General features: G+C 48.3%; 1 protein-coding gene across 1 annotated transcript; it reads left to right on the top strand.

Moving 5' to 3' along the window:
• Positions 1-14,534: 14,534 nt before the first annotated feature.
• Positions 14,535-17,700, top strand: LOC123065745 (signal recognition particle 54 kDa protein 2). The gene is made up of 9 exons (XM_044488967.1): positions 14,535-14,912; positions 15,054-15,153; positions 15,790-15,943; positions 16,022-16,172; positions 16,258-16,406; positions 16,577-16,677; positions 16,753-16,910; positions 17,038-17,152; positions 17,249-17,700. The coding sequence occupies exons 1-9, from the start codon at positions 14,682-14,684 to the stop codon at positions 17,542-17,544; spliced, it is 1,455 nt and encodes a 484-aa protein (XP_044344902.1). The 5' UTR covers positions 14,535-14,681; the 3' UTR covers positions 17,545-17,700.
• The last annotated feature ends 397 nt before the right edge of the window (positions 17,701-18,097 follow it).

An 18,097-nucleotide genomic window follows, 5' to 3' on the forward strand; every position in this document is an offset into this window, starting at 1 on the left:
TGTTCCGGGTGGCGTGAGTTGCGAAACTATTCCGCATTGTTTCAAATGTAAACCAAACTCGTAACTCAAATATTCTCCTCCACGATCAGATCGTAGAAATTTTATTTTCTTGTTACGATGATTTTCTACTTCACTCTGAAATTCTTTGAACTTTTCAAATGTTTCAGACTTGTGTTTCATCAAGTAGATATACCCATATCTGCTCAAATCATCTGCGAATGTGAGAAAATAACGATACCCGCCGCGAGCTTCGACATTCATTGGACCACATACATCGGTATGTATGATTTCTAACAAATCAGTTGCTCGCTCCATAGTTCCGGAGAACGGCGTTTTAGTCATCTTGCCCATGAGGCATGGTTCGCAAGTACCAAGTGATTCATAATCAAGTGATTCCAAAAGTCCATCAGTATGGAGTTTCTTCATGCGCTTTACACCGATATGACCTAAACGATAGTGCCACAAATAAGTTGCACTATCATTATTAACTCCGCATCTTTTGGTTTCAACATTATGAATATGTGTATCACTACTATCGAGATTTAATAAAAATAGACCACTCTGTAAGTGTGCATGACCATAAAAGATATTACTCATATAAATAGAACAACCATTATTCTCTGATTTAAATGAATAACCGTCTCGCATCAAACAAGATCCAGGTATAATGTTCATGATTAACGCTGGCACCAAATAACAATTATTCAGGTCTAAAACTAATCCCGATGGTAGATGTAGAGGTAGCGTGCCGACCGCGATCACATCGACTTTGGAAACATTTCCCACGCGCATCGTCACCTCGTCCTTAGCCAATCTTTGCTTAATCCGTAGTTCCTGTTTCGAGTTGCAAATATTAGCAACAGAACCAGTATCAAATACCCAGGTGCTACTGCGAGCATTAGTAAGGTACACATTAATAACATGTATATCACATATACCTTTGTTCACTTTTCCATCCTTCTTATCCGCCAAATACTTGGGGCACTTCCGCTTCCAGTGTCCAGTCTGCTTGCAGTAGAAGCACTCAGACTCAGGCTTAGGTCCAGACTTAGGTTTCTTCTCTTGAGTAGCAACTTGCTTGCTGTTCTTCTTGAAGTTCCCCTTCTTCTTTCCTTTGCGCTTTTTCTTGAAACTGGTGGTCTTATTGACCATCAACACTTGATGATCCTTCTTGATTTCTACCTCCACAGCATTGCGAAGAGCTTGGGAATAGTCTTGTCCATCCCTTGCATATTATAGTTCATCACGAAGCTCTTGTAGCTTGGTGGTAGTGATTGAAGAATTCTGTCAATGCCACTATCATCGGGAAGATTAACTCTCAGTTGAATCAAGTGATTATTATACCCAGACATTTTGAGTATGTGTTCACTGACAGAACTATTCTCCTCCATCTTACAGCTATATAACTTATTGGAGACTTCATATCTCTCAATCCAGGCATTTGGTTGAAATATTAACTTCAACTCCTGGAACATCTCATATGCTCCATGACGTTCAAAACGTCGTTGAAGACCCGGTTCCAAGCCATAAAGCATGGCACACTGAACTATCGAGTAGTCATCAGCTTTGCTCTGCCAGACGTTCTTAACGTCGTCAGTTGCATTTGCAGCAGGCCTGGCACCCAGCGGTGCTTCTAGGATGTAATTCTTATATGCAGCAATGAGGATAATCCTCATGTTACCAACCCAGTCGTGTAGTTGCTACCATCATCTTTCAACTTAGCTTTCTCAAGGAACGCATTAAAATCCAACGGAACAACATCACGAGCCATCTATCTACAACAAACATAGACAAGCAAAATACTATCAGGTACTAAGTTCATGATAAATTTAAGTTCAATTAATCATATTACTAAAGAACTCCCACTTAGACAGACATCTCTCTAGTCATCTAAGTGATCACATGATCCAAATCAACTAAACCATGTCCGATCATCACGTGAGATGGAGTAGTTTCAATGGTGAACATCACTATGTTGATCATATCTACTATATGATTCACGTTCGACCTTTCGGTCTCCGTGTTCCAAGGCCATATCTGTATATGCTAGGCTCGTCAAGTTTAACCTGAGTATTCCGCGTGTGCAACTGTTTTGCACCCGTTGTATTTGAACGTAGAGCCTATCACACCCGATCATCACGTGGTGTCTCAGCATGAAGAACTTTCGCAACGGTGCATACTCAGGGAGAACACTTCTTGATAATTAGTGAGAGATCATCTTAAAATGCTACCGTCAATCAAAGCAAGATAAGATGCATAAAGGATAAACATCACATGCAATCAATATAAGTGATATGATATGGCCATCATCATCTTGTGCTTGTGATCTCCATCTCCGAAGCACCGTCGTGATCACCATCGTCACCGGCGCGACACCTTGATCTCCATCGTAGCATCGTTGTCGTTACGCCATCTATTGCTTCTACGACTATCGCTACCGCTTAGTGATAAAGTAAAGCAATTACAGGGCGTTTGCATTTCATACAATAAAGCGACAACCATATGGCTCCTGCCAGTTGCCGATAACTTCAGTTACAAAACATGATCATCTCATACAATAAAATATAGCATCACGTCTTGACCATATCACATCACAACATGCCCTGCAAAAACAAGTTAGACGTCCTCTACTTTGTTGTTGCAAATTTTACGTGGCTGCTATGGGCTGAGCAAGAACCGTTCTTACCTACGCATCAAAACCGCAACGATAGTTCGTCAAGTTAGTGTTGTTTTAACCTTCGCAAGGACCGGGCGTAGCCACACTCGGTTCAACTAAAGTTGGAGAAACAGACACCTGCCAGCCACCTGTGTGCAAAGCACGTCGGTAGAACCAGTCTCGCATAAGCGTACGCGTAATGTCGGTCCGGGCCGCTTCATCCAATAATACCCCGAACCAAAGTATGACATGCAGGTAAGCAGTATGACTTGTATCGCCCACAACTCACTTGTGTTCTACTCGTGCATATAACATCTACGCATAAAACCAGGCTCGGATGCCACTGTTGGGGAACGTAGTAATTTCAAAAAAATTCCTACGCACACGCAAGATCATGGTGATGCATAGCAACGAGAGGGGAGAGTGTTGTCCACGTACCCTCGTAGATCGAAAGCGGAAGCGTTAGAACAACGTGGTTGATGTAGTCGTACGTCTTCACGACCCGACCGATCAAGCACCGAAACTACGACACCTCCGAGTTTTAGCACACGTTCAGCTCGATGACGATCCCCAGACTCCGATCCAGTAGAATGTCAGGGAAGAGTTCCGTCAGCACGACGGCGTGGTGACGATCTTGATGTTCTACCATCGCAGGGCTTCGCCTAAGCACCGCTACAATATTATCAAGGACTATGGTGGAGGGGGGCACCGCACACGCTAAGAGATCAGGAGATCAATTGTTGTGTCTAGAGGTGCCCCTGCCCTCGTATATAAAGGAGCCAAGGGGGAGGGGCGGCCGGCCAAGGAGGGGCGCGCCAAGGGGAGTCCTACTCCCACCGGGAGTAGGACTCCCTTCTTTCCTAGTTGGAATAGGAGAAGGGGGAAGGAGGAGGGAGAGAGGAAGGAAAGGGGGGGGGGCGCCGCCCCCTCTCCTTGTCCTATTCGGATTAGGGGGGAGGGGCACGCGGCCCAGCCCTTGCCTCCTCTCCTCCTCTCCACTAGGGCCCATGTAGGTCCATTAAGCCCCCGGGGGGTTCCGGTAACCTCCCGGTACTCCGATAAAATCCCGATTTCACCCGGAACACTTCCGATATCCAAATATAGGCTTCCGATATATCAATCTTCATGTCTCGACCATTTCGAGACTCCTCGTCATGACCGTAATCTCATTCGGGACTTCGAACAAACTTCGGTACATCAAAAACTCATAAACTCATAATATAATTGTCATCGAAACCTTAAGCGTGCAGCTATGTAGACATGACCTAGAACTGTTTCCGGTCAATAACCAATAGCGGAACCTGGATGCTCATATTGGCTCCTACATATTCTACGAAGATCTTTGTCGGTCAAACCGCATAACAACATACGTTGTTCCCTTTGTCATCGGTATGTTACTTGCCCGATATTCGATCGTCGGTATCTCAATATCTAGTTCAATCTCATTACCGGCAAGTCTCTTTACTTGTTACGTAATGCATCATTCCGTAACTAACTTATTAGCTACATTGCTTGCAAGGCTTATATTGATGTGCATTACCGAGAGGGCCCAGAGATACCTCTCCGACAATCGGAGTGACCAAACCTAATCTCGAAATACGCCAACTCAACATGTACCTTTGGAGACACCTGTAGAGCTCCTTTATAATCACCCAGTTACGTTGTGACGTTTGGTAGCACACAAAGTGTTCCTCCGGTAAACGGGAGTTGCATAATCTCATAGTTATAGGAACTTGTATAAGTCATGAAGAAAGCAATAGCAACATATTAAACGATCAAGTGCTAAGCTAACGGAATGGGTCAAGTCAATCACATCATTCTCCTAATGATGTGATCCCGTTAATCAAATGACAACACATGTCTATGGTTAGGAAACATAACCATCTTTGATTAATGAGCTAGTCAAGTAGAGGCATACTAGTGACATTAAGTTTGTCTATGTATTCACACATGTATCATGTTTCCGGTTAATACAATTATAGCATGAATAATAAACATTTATCATGATATGAGGAAATAAATAATAACTTTATTATTGCCTCTAGGGCATGTTTCCTTCAGTCATGCGCGAGGGCAAGCCCTCCCCGAGGGGAGGCAGAGAATAGGTCTCTATAAAAGCCGTCTACATGGGCCCTGATGTCTTTCGGTTGCTGCAGGAGGGTCTCTCCGTCCCAAAGAAGAGGGATGGAGTTACGACGACGGCGGCCGTTAGCAATGGCCTGGAAGTACGCGGTATTGGCATCCCCTTTGAGGACCCTATTGTGCGTACCGCACAAGCGCCAGTACGCCTCCTCATCAGTATAAATGACCATTAGTTGGTCCTCCAGGTTGTATCTAAGAATCCATTCCTCGGCTGAGAGGCATGCGGAGTCAGCCCACAAGTCGAGGGACTGGATGGCCTCAAGGAGGGCTTTCTTCCGCTCACGAATGTCCCGAACGATGTTTGCACCCCAAACTTTAATGAATTGCGGTGACCGCTTAGCACAGAAGTGCCAGGAGTCACGGCCGAGAGGGATCGGTGGGGGGCATCGCGTGACTCTCGCCACCGAGCGACCACCGCAGCGGCAAATCCCAGCTGGCGCAACCAGAAGGTTTTGAAACGGAAGCGGGGCGGCAGGGGGGGTGCTTGTTCTCCGAAGAGAGGAGGAGGGGCATGTGGTCGGAACCAATCCGCGTGATCGCCCGGAGCGAAGCTTGGGGGCAACAAATGTCCCACTCAGGAGAGGCGAAAACCCTATCCAGGACTGATCGGGTTGGTTCAACTTGGCGGTTGGTCCAAGTGAACCTAGCCCCAACACGATCTAACTCGCGAAGACCCATGTCCGTGATGCAGTCATTGAACATCTCCATCTGGGGGAAGTTGACCAAATTGTTGCTATTGCCTTCCTCCGACCAAATGAGGTTAAACCGTTAAAGTCACCGCCCACCACCACCGGTAGTTGGGCGGCCGCCACCTTCCTACGGAGCTCAGCGAGGAAGGCCTCAGAGCGGCGATGATCGGCCGGGCCATAAACCGCAATGATCTCCCACTTGAAGTTTAGGGCCCGCTCGAAGATCTCCATGCTAACAAAGAAGTCGCCCCGGTCCATGCTACCAACCTCAAAGGTGGCATCCTTCACTCCCAGAAGGATACCACCCGAGTGACCCGTACTCCCACTAGAAGGGAGCAAGTGCCAAGCAAATAAGTCGGAACTCAAATGCTTGAGCTCCGACAGGGAAAACTCCGTACGCATCGTTTCTTGGATGGCCATGATGTCAATTCGTTTGGTGCGCATGTACTCTATTAGTTGGCGGCGTCGGCCATCATGACCAAAGTCGCGGATGTTCCAGAAGAGGGTCCGCATCACGAATCCATCGGGGGGCTGCTTGACCCCAAGACTCGTGATGCGCTCTGGTCGCAGAGGGCAGCGGTGCGGGAACGGGTGCGACCACGGATCTCCCCAGGGTCGGCCGCCGTGCTAGGCGGTGCCTGCGTGGTGGGCACAGGGGGGGCTCCCGACGCGGTCGGGAGGCGAGCACGAGGCTCGCCCAGACGTCCAGCTAGGATCTCACGCGTGCGGGTCGCCTCGATCTGAGCTAGGAGGGGGATCTCCCCCCGGAAAACTACGGCCGAGTCCGCTGCACCTTGGCGAGGTGGCCAAGCGGAGCCGACTTCAAAGCGGAAAACGAACAAGTAGCAGGGGTGGCTGGAACTGATGGGGTACCTGGCTCGAGGTTCCTGGCAGCGGCCCGGTGCTCTGTCCGCTCTGGGATAGGCAGAGCTGGGCTACCCTCCGGCCTGGTCGCCTCAATCCGGGCGCTGCGGCGGGAGGACATCACTAGAGTCGAGGTCGATCTGCCCCGCCTGGAGTAGGCCGCGGTCCGAGGGGGTGGCGGGGGGGGGCACCAGAGTGGTCACCACAGCCGACGGCCCATCGGAGGCGGAGGATGAGGATGCCAGAGTCAGGGCAGGAGCAGATGACCAGTTGAGCTCAGCGGAGGCCAGGAGGGTCGGGGTCACGGAGGCACCAGGGGGGGGGTGCATCGGCCACCCCCAGGTCCGGAACAGCTGGCAGGTCGAGAGGCGCCGAGGGAGCCGGAGCCGGGGCCGACCCCATCATCCCCAAAGGTACGACAGGCGAAGGTGAGGGCGAGGCGACCGGGGTCGGGTCAGCCACGGCGGAGAGAGAGGCGAAGATGCCAGAGGAGGTACCATCGGGGGAGTTCCGGGACGACACCGGGAAGACCTGGAGGCTCGCGTCGGAGGCGTCGAGGCCGTCATTGGGAGTCGTCGGCCTAGAGCACCTCCTAGTCATGCTCGAATCTGCTCTCTCTCGCTCTATGATAGTTTGTCGGCATTTGGGTGGAGCAGATTCTGGGACATACATTGTTTCTGCTCCTTTTCTATTGCTTCTTTGTTCACATGGCGTATTTTGCCTTCGACATGTGCACCTGGTTGAAGGCGCGTCAAATACCCGTCCGAGGCCTCTTCAACCTCCATCAGCGGCCACTTTGAAAGTTTCAAAACTTCAATAGTGTTGAACTAGTTCAGCAAATATGCCCTAGGCTTTCGCCCTCTTTTTCCAAACAACAACTGAGTACCGCTTTTTACCTTGCTCGTAAAAAAAATCAGACCTAGGATCTTAGCACAGAGGTGCCACATTTCAAATATCCTGAATTTTTACACTATCTATTGTATAATTACCGAAAAAGGCTTTTGCCCCGTTTTATATATAAAGCCACGACTAGAGAAACAAATCCGGATACAACACGCCATCACCCCACACAACACACACCCAAGGCAAGATACAAGGATGCCGATGCACCGCAACACTACCCAATCGACCACCAAGCACACTATGGATGAGCCAAAAGAAACTACTTGGGCCGATGAGGACCTCTCGAGACCTAGCCACCAAGAAGTGAAGCGGGACAGTGACGAAGCATGGACTCCAAGGCGGCGCCTTCAAGAAGGGCACGACACCGATAGTCGCCACCGCCCGACCCCGAGGATCAAGTTTTCACCCGGAGCAACGTGGAGAGAGGAGTACACCACGACAGAGCCTTCATGAAGGAAACGACGCCCGTGGCCGCCGCCACCGTCGGCCGGAGAAGACTGGGCAAGTTATGCACTTTGGTGTTAACCCTCCGCCAAACCACCATGCTATGCCAAACATCACCAACCATGCCTCCCGCGTGACCATGGCTGCCCGACCGCACCCAAGATACGCGCTCCACCCACGAACACCGCGTCTCCCGCCGCCAGGGCCGCCGCCCTGCATCCAAGCAACTCCGAGAACGCCCAAAGGCCTTGGTTTTGGCCTGACTGGCAGCACACGCCAATGGAGCCCAACAGCCGCCCTGCCTCGAACATCGCCAGAACCTCGTCAGAGGGCACACAGCCGAGGAAAGGGGGAGGAGGAGCGGGCGCGTCCGGACCGGTGCACCCTCGCACCGGCCACGGGTGGCCCGACATCGGGGCCTCCCATCCCTCCTGAGAACTCCCCACCGGACACATCCCGTGTCGCCTCACAGTGGGTGCTGACGCGGCCTGATGCGAGGCCACCAACGACAGCCTGCCCAACCATTGACAAGGAGCATCAAGCCACCCCTCACCCGCAGCCGAGAGCACTTACCGGAGAGCCATCCCGCGCCGCTCGCCGTTGTCCAGGGGCCGAAACAGGGGAGGCCCGAATGGAGCCCGGCCAACACGCACCACCAGCACGCGCGCCCGCCACGTGCCCGACCACCGCGCTGCACGCAGCAGCAGAAGCTCCCGCGCCCGCCTGCGAGGCGCCGCGTGTCGCCCGCGCCCGCCGGACCACCAGATCCGGCCAAGCCCAGACCTGGCCGCCGCCGCAGCCACGAGCGTGAGCCGCCCCGTGCAGTCCACCGCGCCGCCACCATGCCCTCGCTACCCCCGCCGTCAGGGCCCGCCGCCGCGCCTCTGCGCCCCGCACCAGCGCGAAGCACCGCCGTCCGCCTCCGCCCCGCGCCAACAGCCTCCGAGCGGGATGAAGAAGAGTCCCGCTGCCACCGGCGCCGGTGGGCTTTGCCCGGCAGCGTGGTCCGGGGCGGCGAGGGAGGGAAGGAACGAGGGGAGGCCCGAAGCCGGCGGCTAGGGTTTCCCCCCCTCCCCCCGGTCGCCACACGGGAGCGACGCGGGGAGGGGGATTGCCAAGTCTTTGTAGTTGCTATAGTATAATTTGGTCTAAACATCATCATAATCTCAATAAACAGTCTTTTTTTTAGGGTTAAAGCATAGCTTTATTACGATAACTGGGTGGGCAGATCGCCTAAAACAGCTCCGGCCACTGGCGCCGGTACATCCACGTCCCACAACCTGGGTTCATTCACATTACACTCATAGCCCAACTTGGCAAGCTCGTGCGCAGCACGGTTAGCATCTCTACTACAAGCACTTACATTGCATTTAGAGAACCATAAACGCATTTGTATCTTCAGGTCCTCCAGAACTGTCGCATAGGCAGAGGAGTCTGGGTCCCTCCGACCCAGTGCAGCTTGCAGCAGTTGTGAATCCGTCTCAATGCAGATGCGGATTGCCCCAATTTGGGTGGCCAGGTCCACAGCGCTCACCGCCGCCTGAAGTTCAGCCGCGAATGCATCATATACGTGGTCAGACTTTCCTGGCAAACAAGCAACCACGTCACCCGGATGGTCTCGGACGACGACACCCCAAGCAGAATATGAGCTCCCAAGCACATGGGCTCCATCGATGTTGAATTTAAGCACGTCCATGTCAGGTGGTCGCCATTTGAGTCTCTCCTTCTGGCCTCCAATTTTGTTCTTTCCAACAATTTCCCACTACTCCATTGTGGCCACCCTCGTCTTATGTGCAATTTCCTCAGGACGTAGTCTTCCTTCCTTCTTGCGCACACGGTTTCTCTCGTTCCACCACTCCCACCAGAAGTACAATATTTACACACGATCTTCCATTTTCAGAGTCCAGATATAATCAAGGACAGCTTCCACTGTGTTATAATTCTCAATTGCCCTACGCACCGCTTCCAGGCCCATGGTTCTCCAGACTTCTTTGACAGCCTTGCAACGGACAAAGAGGTGTCCACCGTCCTCCACATTTCTGCTACAAAACAAGCACCTAGTGTCCTCTAGCTCAAAACCTCTATTGATCAGGTTGGCCCTTGTAGCATTAACCTAGAAAATCTGCCGCACAGGGGGACTCCCCCACACAACAAACAATAATCCTATAATAAACTGCAACAAATCCTCGTTCGTTGCAAAAAAAAAATAATGTTGAAAACGTGTCACAACACCCGCAACATATAAAAAACTGATGTATGAAAAGATAAAATCCTAACTAGTCTACGGCATGTTGTTCACACAGCAAACTCCATACACATTTGCAGCACGCCGAAACATCCAGAAATCTCGATTTAACCAGAGGAACGCTCATGGCCACGGATCAGTCATCCGAATTGGGTTGTTTTTCCTGTTGCAAATTCTATCCCCAAACAATTCGGAAAAGGAAAATTCCCTAAAAGAAAACTCCACACAGGAAGGCTCAACCGCAACGGACAACACGTGAAAGGCACATCTCTATTATTAAAGGAGGATCGAACGTCGTGATGGTTCGACCTCTCCCCTCGTTCGATCGATCCCCACGCACAGAAAAATTGAGGAGAAACCCCTCGAGACGGAAAAACTATCACGACCTCCACTTCTCCCACGACCTGCCAGTCTCATCTCTCCCGGCTCCCGCGACCACCCGAGCAAACTCCCTCTCCACCTCTTCTCCCTACTACCTCCACTACCACCACCCCCATCCGTGAAACTGCCGTGCATCTGTTCTGCGCATCCGGCTACGCGCGCCGCCGGCTAGGGAAGCCGAAAAGAGGAACTGCTGGCACCTCCGACGGTATCCTTCCTCGGCCAGGTAGGAACCTCCATGTGAGGCTTGAGGTGGGTGCATCCAGTGCCTGGGTGTATCAGGCGGCAGGGGGGGGTGCGCCACGGCACCGAGAACTGGTCCAGCACCATTGTCTCACATAAGGACGGCCTGTCTCTTCCTCCTCCCCGCTCAAATTTTTATGGCAGCTGCCTAGGAGCTTCTTCTTCCTTTATCTTGATTTGTTACTCACAACCCTGGTACAAATCTTTAGTTTTACTCCTATATTTCAATCGACTGATTTTGATTGGTGCTAAGACGAATTTTGTGGCCATGTCCGATGGAAGGCGCGAATGTAGGCCTCCTCGGAGGCTCGGACTCGTATCTCGTGTCCATCAGTCACAACCATGAGTGGACGAGCTGGTGGTAGGAAGTAATAGAGGGGGTGGGCATGGCGGCAAGGTCAGCGGGGAGACCCCATGGCACGCGCCCCAGCAGAAGCAGTAGGGGAGGGTGCCATTGGCGAGACAGGTAAGCCACTCCCCACTTCTTCCTTTCTTCAGTTTCCATTTTCTCGTCCGCGCAGCCTCGCCGGCGATCCAGGTGTTCCGTCTAATCCCTGGTTAGCTTCCCACTTCAATGCGCCCTATATGATTCCCCATTGGCTTCCCCCTGCAGGAATTTATTTTATGTGTTATTCAATTTAGTTCTTGCGCCCCCATATATGATTTGTTTTGGTGATTATACAGTACTAAACTTTCGATCAACGATGGAACATGAGTTATACTTCAAGGATTCCAGTTCGAGACTTGTGGTTTTATGTGTTCTTTTTTTGTGTGGAAGTGGGGGTGTCTCGGCGGTATGAGACTGATTTTTTGTGTGTGTGGATTAACTCCTAATTTGTGTCGGATGTTCTGGTCTGCTAGCCTGGGAGTGGTGCAGTGGATTTGTAGGTAGATTTTTTTTTGGGATTCGAGCATCAAGAGCGAAGGGTTCAGTACTTAATTCGTTAGGATTCAGAATCTCAGTATACATTTGTTATGAGGAATTATTCAGTCTTTTCTGGACACATTCTTAAGCTACTTGTGTTTTTCCATTGATCTTTTCACATTACAAACCAGTTGATCCTTTTGTTGCTAGCTCTCCTCTCCCACACCACACACACACCTCTATATCTTCACTCATTTTCGTATGTCAGTCTTCAGTAGTGGGAACCAAATGAGGTTTTAAATCAGATAAGTTTTGTCAGTCTTGTTTTTGTCAGTGTTCTTTGTGTTAAATACTTCAGAGTAGGTCCGTGTTCAGTTTTCATTAGCGAAACTGGTAATGAAAAAACGTGGACGACCTTTCTTATAAAGCGGTTGGTTGCTAGGCTGGGTACGAGATTACCGGCCTGGATTTAGACGTCGTGCGCGAATTGTTAAAGATGTATCGTCCGTATAGCATGGTTTTTTCATTAAAGGTAGTAACCAAGGCCTCTACATTCTGTTGTGTTTCTTTCTTTTTCAGCTTATAGCATTCCCTCTGTCCTATTTCATGCTTATATTTTCATTTTATTTCTCAAGCCTCTGTTTTAGCTTTTAGCAAGGCTCAACTTAAGGTACTAACGAAGATATCTTCACTCCTTCACTATATTCTGCAGTCAGCAGCCCTTCGTTTCATTTTTATCCTAATTGGCCGAATCGTCAAATGGACTTGCAAAACTAAGTTGTATGAGCATTGACTAACAAAGCTGCTCGTGGACGAGGGAGACATAGTAAGAGGGGTTCGGTTCACCATTGGACAACCTCCCGACACGGTCAGTGCACCAGACAGAAACATTCAACCTAGACCCAAATCAAAATTACTTGACTAATAGTTAGGCACTCCCTAAATATTTTTTCGTCCAGATAACGTGCACCATTGATGGTGGCACAGCGACCTATGTTGTGGTCACCGGCGCTCTCATTGTGACCTCAGCCCTAGGTTTGTCGGTGAAGCTAGCATGCGCCGTCCTCCTCACGCCTCTCTCCTTGACCATCCGATTAGTTACTCTCTTACTCGGTAAATAATCACCCCCACCACAAAACCCTCTGTTTCATCTATTCTTTTCAGAATTTCATGTGTACATCGGCAATATCACATTTGCAATGGAGTAATGGCAAGATCTAATGCCATTAGCAATTCAAACGTGACAAGCCCTACAGGAGTAAATTAATTTTCGAGAAGGTGACGTAGTCACATCTGTAGACAACAGCAGCATTTTTTGTCTATGCTTATTTCTGAAAAATGCACTGATTGGTGAATACTTTGTATATTTGTGGAGTAATGTTCATTGGGAAAGAAATTATGCATGAGCTAGACCTTGGGGTCATTTGAATCAATTAAAACACGCATGAGTTTTATTGGAGGTATTAAAACTTAATTCATGTTTTCATCTATGTTGACCTGGTCGAACTTGAGTACGACCAGCTTAATTTGCTGTCTCTTGTTTTTTAAACATGAAAGTCCGACAACATGTAGGTGATTATTTTGCCTTGCCTACAGTTTTCTAAAGGAGGTGAGGAACTGTACTGTTTGTTAGTTATTTCCTAGAAGCAAAGTCAGCTGGGATTCTATAAAGCTTGACAATGCATTAGAATAAACATTATGCTCTAGCAGTATCAAGAAAGTCATCACATTGTGAAGAGAACATGGAAAGCGAATTTGTGGTTTGCAGTCATCTATGTTGTTCATCCAGTCTTCTAATTTTCAGATGTTTGACACTTTATCTTCACGCAATTATTTATTGCAGGACAGTACAAAATTCACATCCAATTGATAGATATACTGCTGGTTTCTTCATCTGATTGCCTTGCCTAAAGTTTTATAAAGGAAATGGGGAACTATACTATTTATGAACCCTGTTACCGCTAAGATCCTTGTACTGGTAGTTTGTGCTATAAAGAAAGAAGCGTCACTTTGGGCTACTACGGGTGCTCACGAGAGTAATCCGTTCGTGTTGTGTCGCTGTGGTGGTGTGTGTCTTACTACAAACTCTTCTTCTTAATCAATGAAATGGCAAATCTTTTGCCTTGTTTCAACAAAAGTAGATCTTTGTACTGAGGTAGCTTTTGTATTGCCCCTTCTTTTTTCTTTTACTTGTGTATATGCAGCTATTTTTTTGCGACAATCTGTATATGCAGTTAGAGTTGAGAAAATGGGATATCTTTGTTTTAGAAAAAAGTTGAAAGATCTTTATTATTTGGGTATCAAATTATTCCCGCTCTGCAGAAATCACGCCTTCTCTTTAAAGACGTGATATTCGAATTTTGATTTTTGCCAGTACTGCATGTTTGCCTGTACTGCGTCCATGTCTGCTTCCGATGGGTGCCCCACCCGCAGACATCCTCTCAGTCGTCTCTATGGGTACTCTGTCCTTGAGGCGCCTGATCTCATTGACCTCTTAATTCCTGAAGGAATCGACAAACATCTCTACTGGCTGCTATTTCCAAACGTATTTTTTGGAGATCTAACAATGTGCATGTTTATTATGAAAAGGAAATAAATAAAATATTAATAAACAATATCAAAAAGAGAATGATTCTAAAGTAATTGAGAAGGGCATGTGGGGTGTGTGAGGAGTATGATTTAATTTTATTTCATCGTAAAGATCAGTTGAGTGCCATGATGCAGCAACAGGTGTGGCTTGGGGAGTACAAAGGTAATTATTCGACATGTGAAGAAAATTCAAATTGTCGATCCATAGAAACACAAGGATATATAGCTAGCTCCACCTATACTCTTTATGACATAGCTGATGGGGAGCATGCATTTTGTAGTTGTGTCATGCCATCTGGTGTGAGAGGTCTGCATGATGAAAATGGCATCAGTGAGAATATGGCGAGCGTTCGTAACGGGGAAAGGGCTGCAGGTGTGCGACTAGGGGTTGTAGATATGATGGCGGGTTCATCACATCCGCGGGGAGAAGCGGCTCGGTGTGCTCGCATAGAGGAAAAAGTACATGTCGTTCCGTGGCAACGCACGGGCACTCAGCTAGTCATACATACATAGCCTCGCGATCTCCCCCTCGAAACCCACCCCCAGCATTGCCACACCACCGCGCTCCGCGTCTTGCCCCGGTTCAGTTCGCCTCGAGCCCTAGCCAACCGCTCGCCGCAGAGAGGAGAGGAGAGCCCCCGCCCCCGCGAGTCCGGCGCGATGGTGCTCGCGCAGCTCGGCGGGAGCCTCTCCCGCGCGCTCGCGCGGATGACGAGCGCCACGGTCGTCGACGAGAAGGTCCTCGGCGACTGCCTCAACGAGATCACCCGCGCGCTCCTGCAGGCCGACGTCCAGTTCGACATGGTCCGCGACATGCAGGCCAGCGTCAAGCGCGCCGTCGACCTCGGGGCGCTCGCCGCCGGCACCGACAAGCGCCGCGTCATCAAGACGGTAATGTCCCCGACCCCGGCCCCGCCCGCACGAACACGCCCTAGCCTGACGCAAATTCTCTCGTGCGATTTCGGGGAGAGGTTTTTGCATGCGCGGCCATCTTGATTGAATCGCCTTCCGTGTGTGCCGTTGTTGCTGTAGGCCGTCTTCGATGAGCTGTGCAACATGGTGGACGCTGGGAAGCCCGCCTTCGCTCCTAAGAAAGGGAAGCCGTGCGTGGTCATGTTTGTTGGTCTGCAAGGTCAGTATGCCCTGACTGCTGCTACGTCATTCTGTCCAAATTCTGTTTTGTGGTATACATACCTGATGTTTTAGCAATTGCATCCGCCCAAATGGACATATGCGGCATCTGTTATTCCTTTGGAGGACATTATTTCACGGTTAAATTCGATGAGAACAACGTTATCAACTTCATAGTGACTTGATTAGTTCTGATTAAGCTGTTTACCAGCTTGTTTATATGAAGGGGGGCAAACGATTGAAACAAATTAACATTGGTCAAGCCTTAGTCACCTTCAATGTTACTTTTACTTTGGCGAGCTACAGGCATATGATTCTCTCAAGCTGATTTTTTTTTTGATACAAGAAGCGATGTAATTGGAGCTGTAGTGGTCAAACATTCTTATGTTGCTTTGGGGTGGATACCTGATATGTTGCAAATTTTGTTCTAAAAGAAATATATACTATTGCAAGTTTTCTCATCTTGGATGGGTAGTTTGTAATTAGAGAGACATTTCGGTGATTAGATTGCATTCTTATCATACTACTATTTGGCTTCGGTGTGGGGCTTCTGTTGTTTAGTTGACTGGCTCACTACTGATCGGTTATATGTCTTCTACATGTTGGTTGCATTGACTACAACATCTTGTTCATGCAGGTTCTGGGAAAACTACCACTTGTATGAAATATGCTCATTATCATCAGAAGATAGGATTCAAACCAGCACTGGTTTGTGCTGATACATTCAGGGCTGGTGCTTTTGATCAGTTAAAACAGAATGCGACAAAGATCATGGTTCCTTTTTATGGAAGGTACACTAGTACCTCTTATCACTTCAACTGCTTATGATTTGTGATCTCTTTTTTTTCCTAATTGTTGTGTCACTGCAGCTATATGGAATCTGATCCAGTAAAAATTGCTGTTGAGGGCGTGGAGAGGTTTAGAAAAGAAAATTGTGATCTCATAATTGTAGATACAAGTGGAAGACACAAACAAGAAGCATCCCTCTTTGAAGAAATGCGCCAAGTTTCAGAAGCAACGGTAATACACTCAGAACTCTTACTTTCAGTTATAACCTGAACCAAATGAAAAAAAATCTTACCTGCATTGTGACGATATCATGCAGAAACCAGACCTGGTAATATTTGTGATGGATGGTAGCATTGGTCAGGCTGCATTTGCTCAGGCCCAGGCATTCAGGCAAAGTGTTCCAGTTGGTGCTGTAATTGTTACAAAAATGGACGGCCATGCGAAAGGAGGTGGCGCACTTAGCGCGTTAGTATTCACTTCCCTTTTCTTACACTAACCTCTTGGTGCCATTTCCTCTTTCCTAGTTTATGAATTGAGTAACAAATTAAGAACATTAACATTAAAGAACCTGAGAGCAATGTAGCATACATAACATCATTAACATTTCAAGACCTAACGTTTTTGTTTCTCTTCAGTGTCGCAGCAACGAAAAGTCCAGTGATATTTATTGGAACTGGAGAACACAAAGACGAGCTAGAAGATTTTGATGTGAGACCATTTGTTGGTCGCCTATTAGGTCAGTGTAAATATTAGGTGTGGCGTGTTACCTGTGTATTCCCTTTAACCTCCTTGTACATTGTGCAATTGGCAGGTATGGGAGATTTACCGGGCTTGCTGAACAAGGCTCGTCAAGTTGTATCCACCGATCAACAACCTGACCTTATGAAGAGACTGATGGAAGGAAACTTTACTCTGAGAGTTATGTACGAGCAATTCCAGAACCTTGGTAAAATTGGCTCTATTGGCCAGGTAAGCTTGCTTTAGTCTTTCAATTTTCTTGGATATATGGTGAAATGTAATACTGTAGTAAATCAAGGGCTCGATTGCTGTTTGATATAGGGAACATATCAAATGTGGATTATTTTTATCTTTGTAGATCTTCTCCATGTTGCCTGGATTTAGTTCTGGATTGATGCCACAAGGACATGAGAAGCAGGGTGAGGCTAAGATAAAACGGTATATGACGATGATGGATTCCATGACAGATGCAGGTAAGTTGGGTTGGTGAGTCAACCCATGCGTGCATATATATTACCAAGACTAACACCCTAGTGGTCTACTGTGCTTACGTCCAAATATCATTGTAGAGCTTGACAGCGCAGATCCAAAGCTGATGAAGGAATCACGGATTGTTCGGATTGCTCGGGGATCTGGCCGGCCTGTCAGGGATGTCTTGGACATGCTGGAAGAATACAAACGGCTTGCGAAGATGTGGAGCAATGTAATAAAACGGCTAAGGAAGTCAAACAAAGGAAACACGAATGCTCAGCACATCAGCAAGTCCCTCCCTCCGGAGCTACTGACTCAGATAGGTGGCATTGATGAATTACGGTCTTTGCTGAATCAGACGGTCTCAAAAGAAATGGGCGGTGGTGATAGGTAACTTGAACGGATTAAGTAGGTTGTAATCGGCAATCTTCGAGGCTCTACATGCAGAGTTTTGAACTAGAGGATACACACGTGCCAAATTGTAAATTGGTTTGTTCACAGTAACATTTTAGCCCCCAATGGTTCTTATATAGTTATTGAATGAATTGTCTGTTGGTAAAGTCAAACCGGGAGATATTTTCCCAGATTGATCCACTTAAAAAAGATTTTGTGCTAAACTTAAAGCACTTGAATTAACCTAGTTTTTTTTTCAATACCAGGACTACATATGTAATTGTTCTACCAATTTACTGATACTGGAAATAACTACACAGAAAAATAGGGGATACTTGAGGGAGTCCTGGATTAGGGGGTCCTCACACAGCCGGACTATGTACTTTGGCCGGATTGTTGGACTATGAAGACTTTGTCCCGTGTCCGGATGAGACTCTCCTTTGCGTGGAAGGCAAGCTTGGCGATGCGGATATGTAGATTCCTTTCTCTGTAACCGACTTTGTGTAACCCTAACCCCCTCCAGTGTCTATATAAACCGGAGGGTTTAGTCCGTA

This window comes from Triticum aestivum, chromosome 3B, assembly GCF_018294505.1.
Source record: "Triticum aestivum cultivar Chinese Spring chromosome 3B, IWGSC CS RefSeq v2.1, whole genome shotgun sequence".
NCBI lineage: Eukaryota > Viridiplantae > Streptophyta > Magnoliopsida > Poales > Poaceae > Triticum > Triticum aestivum.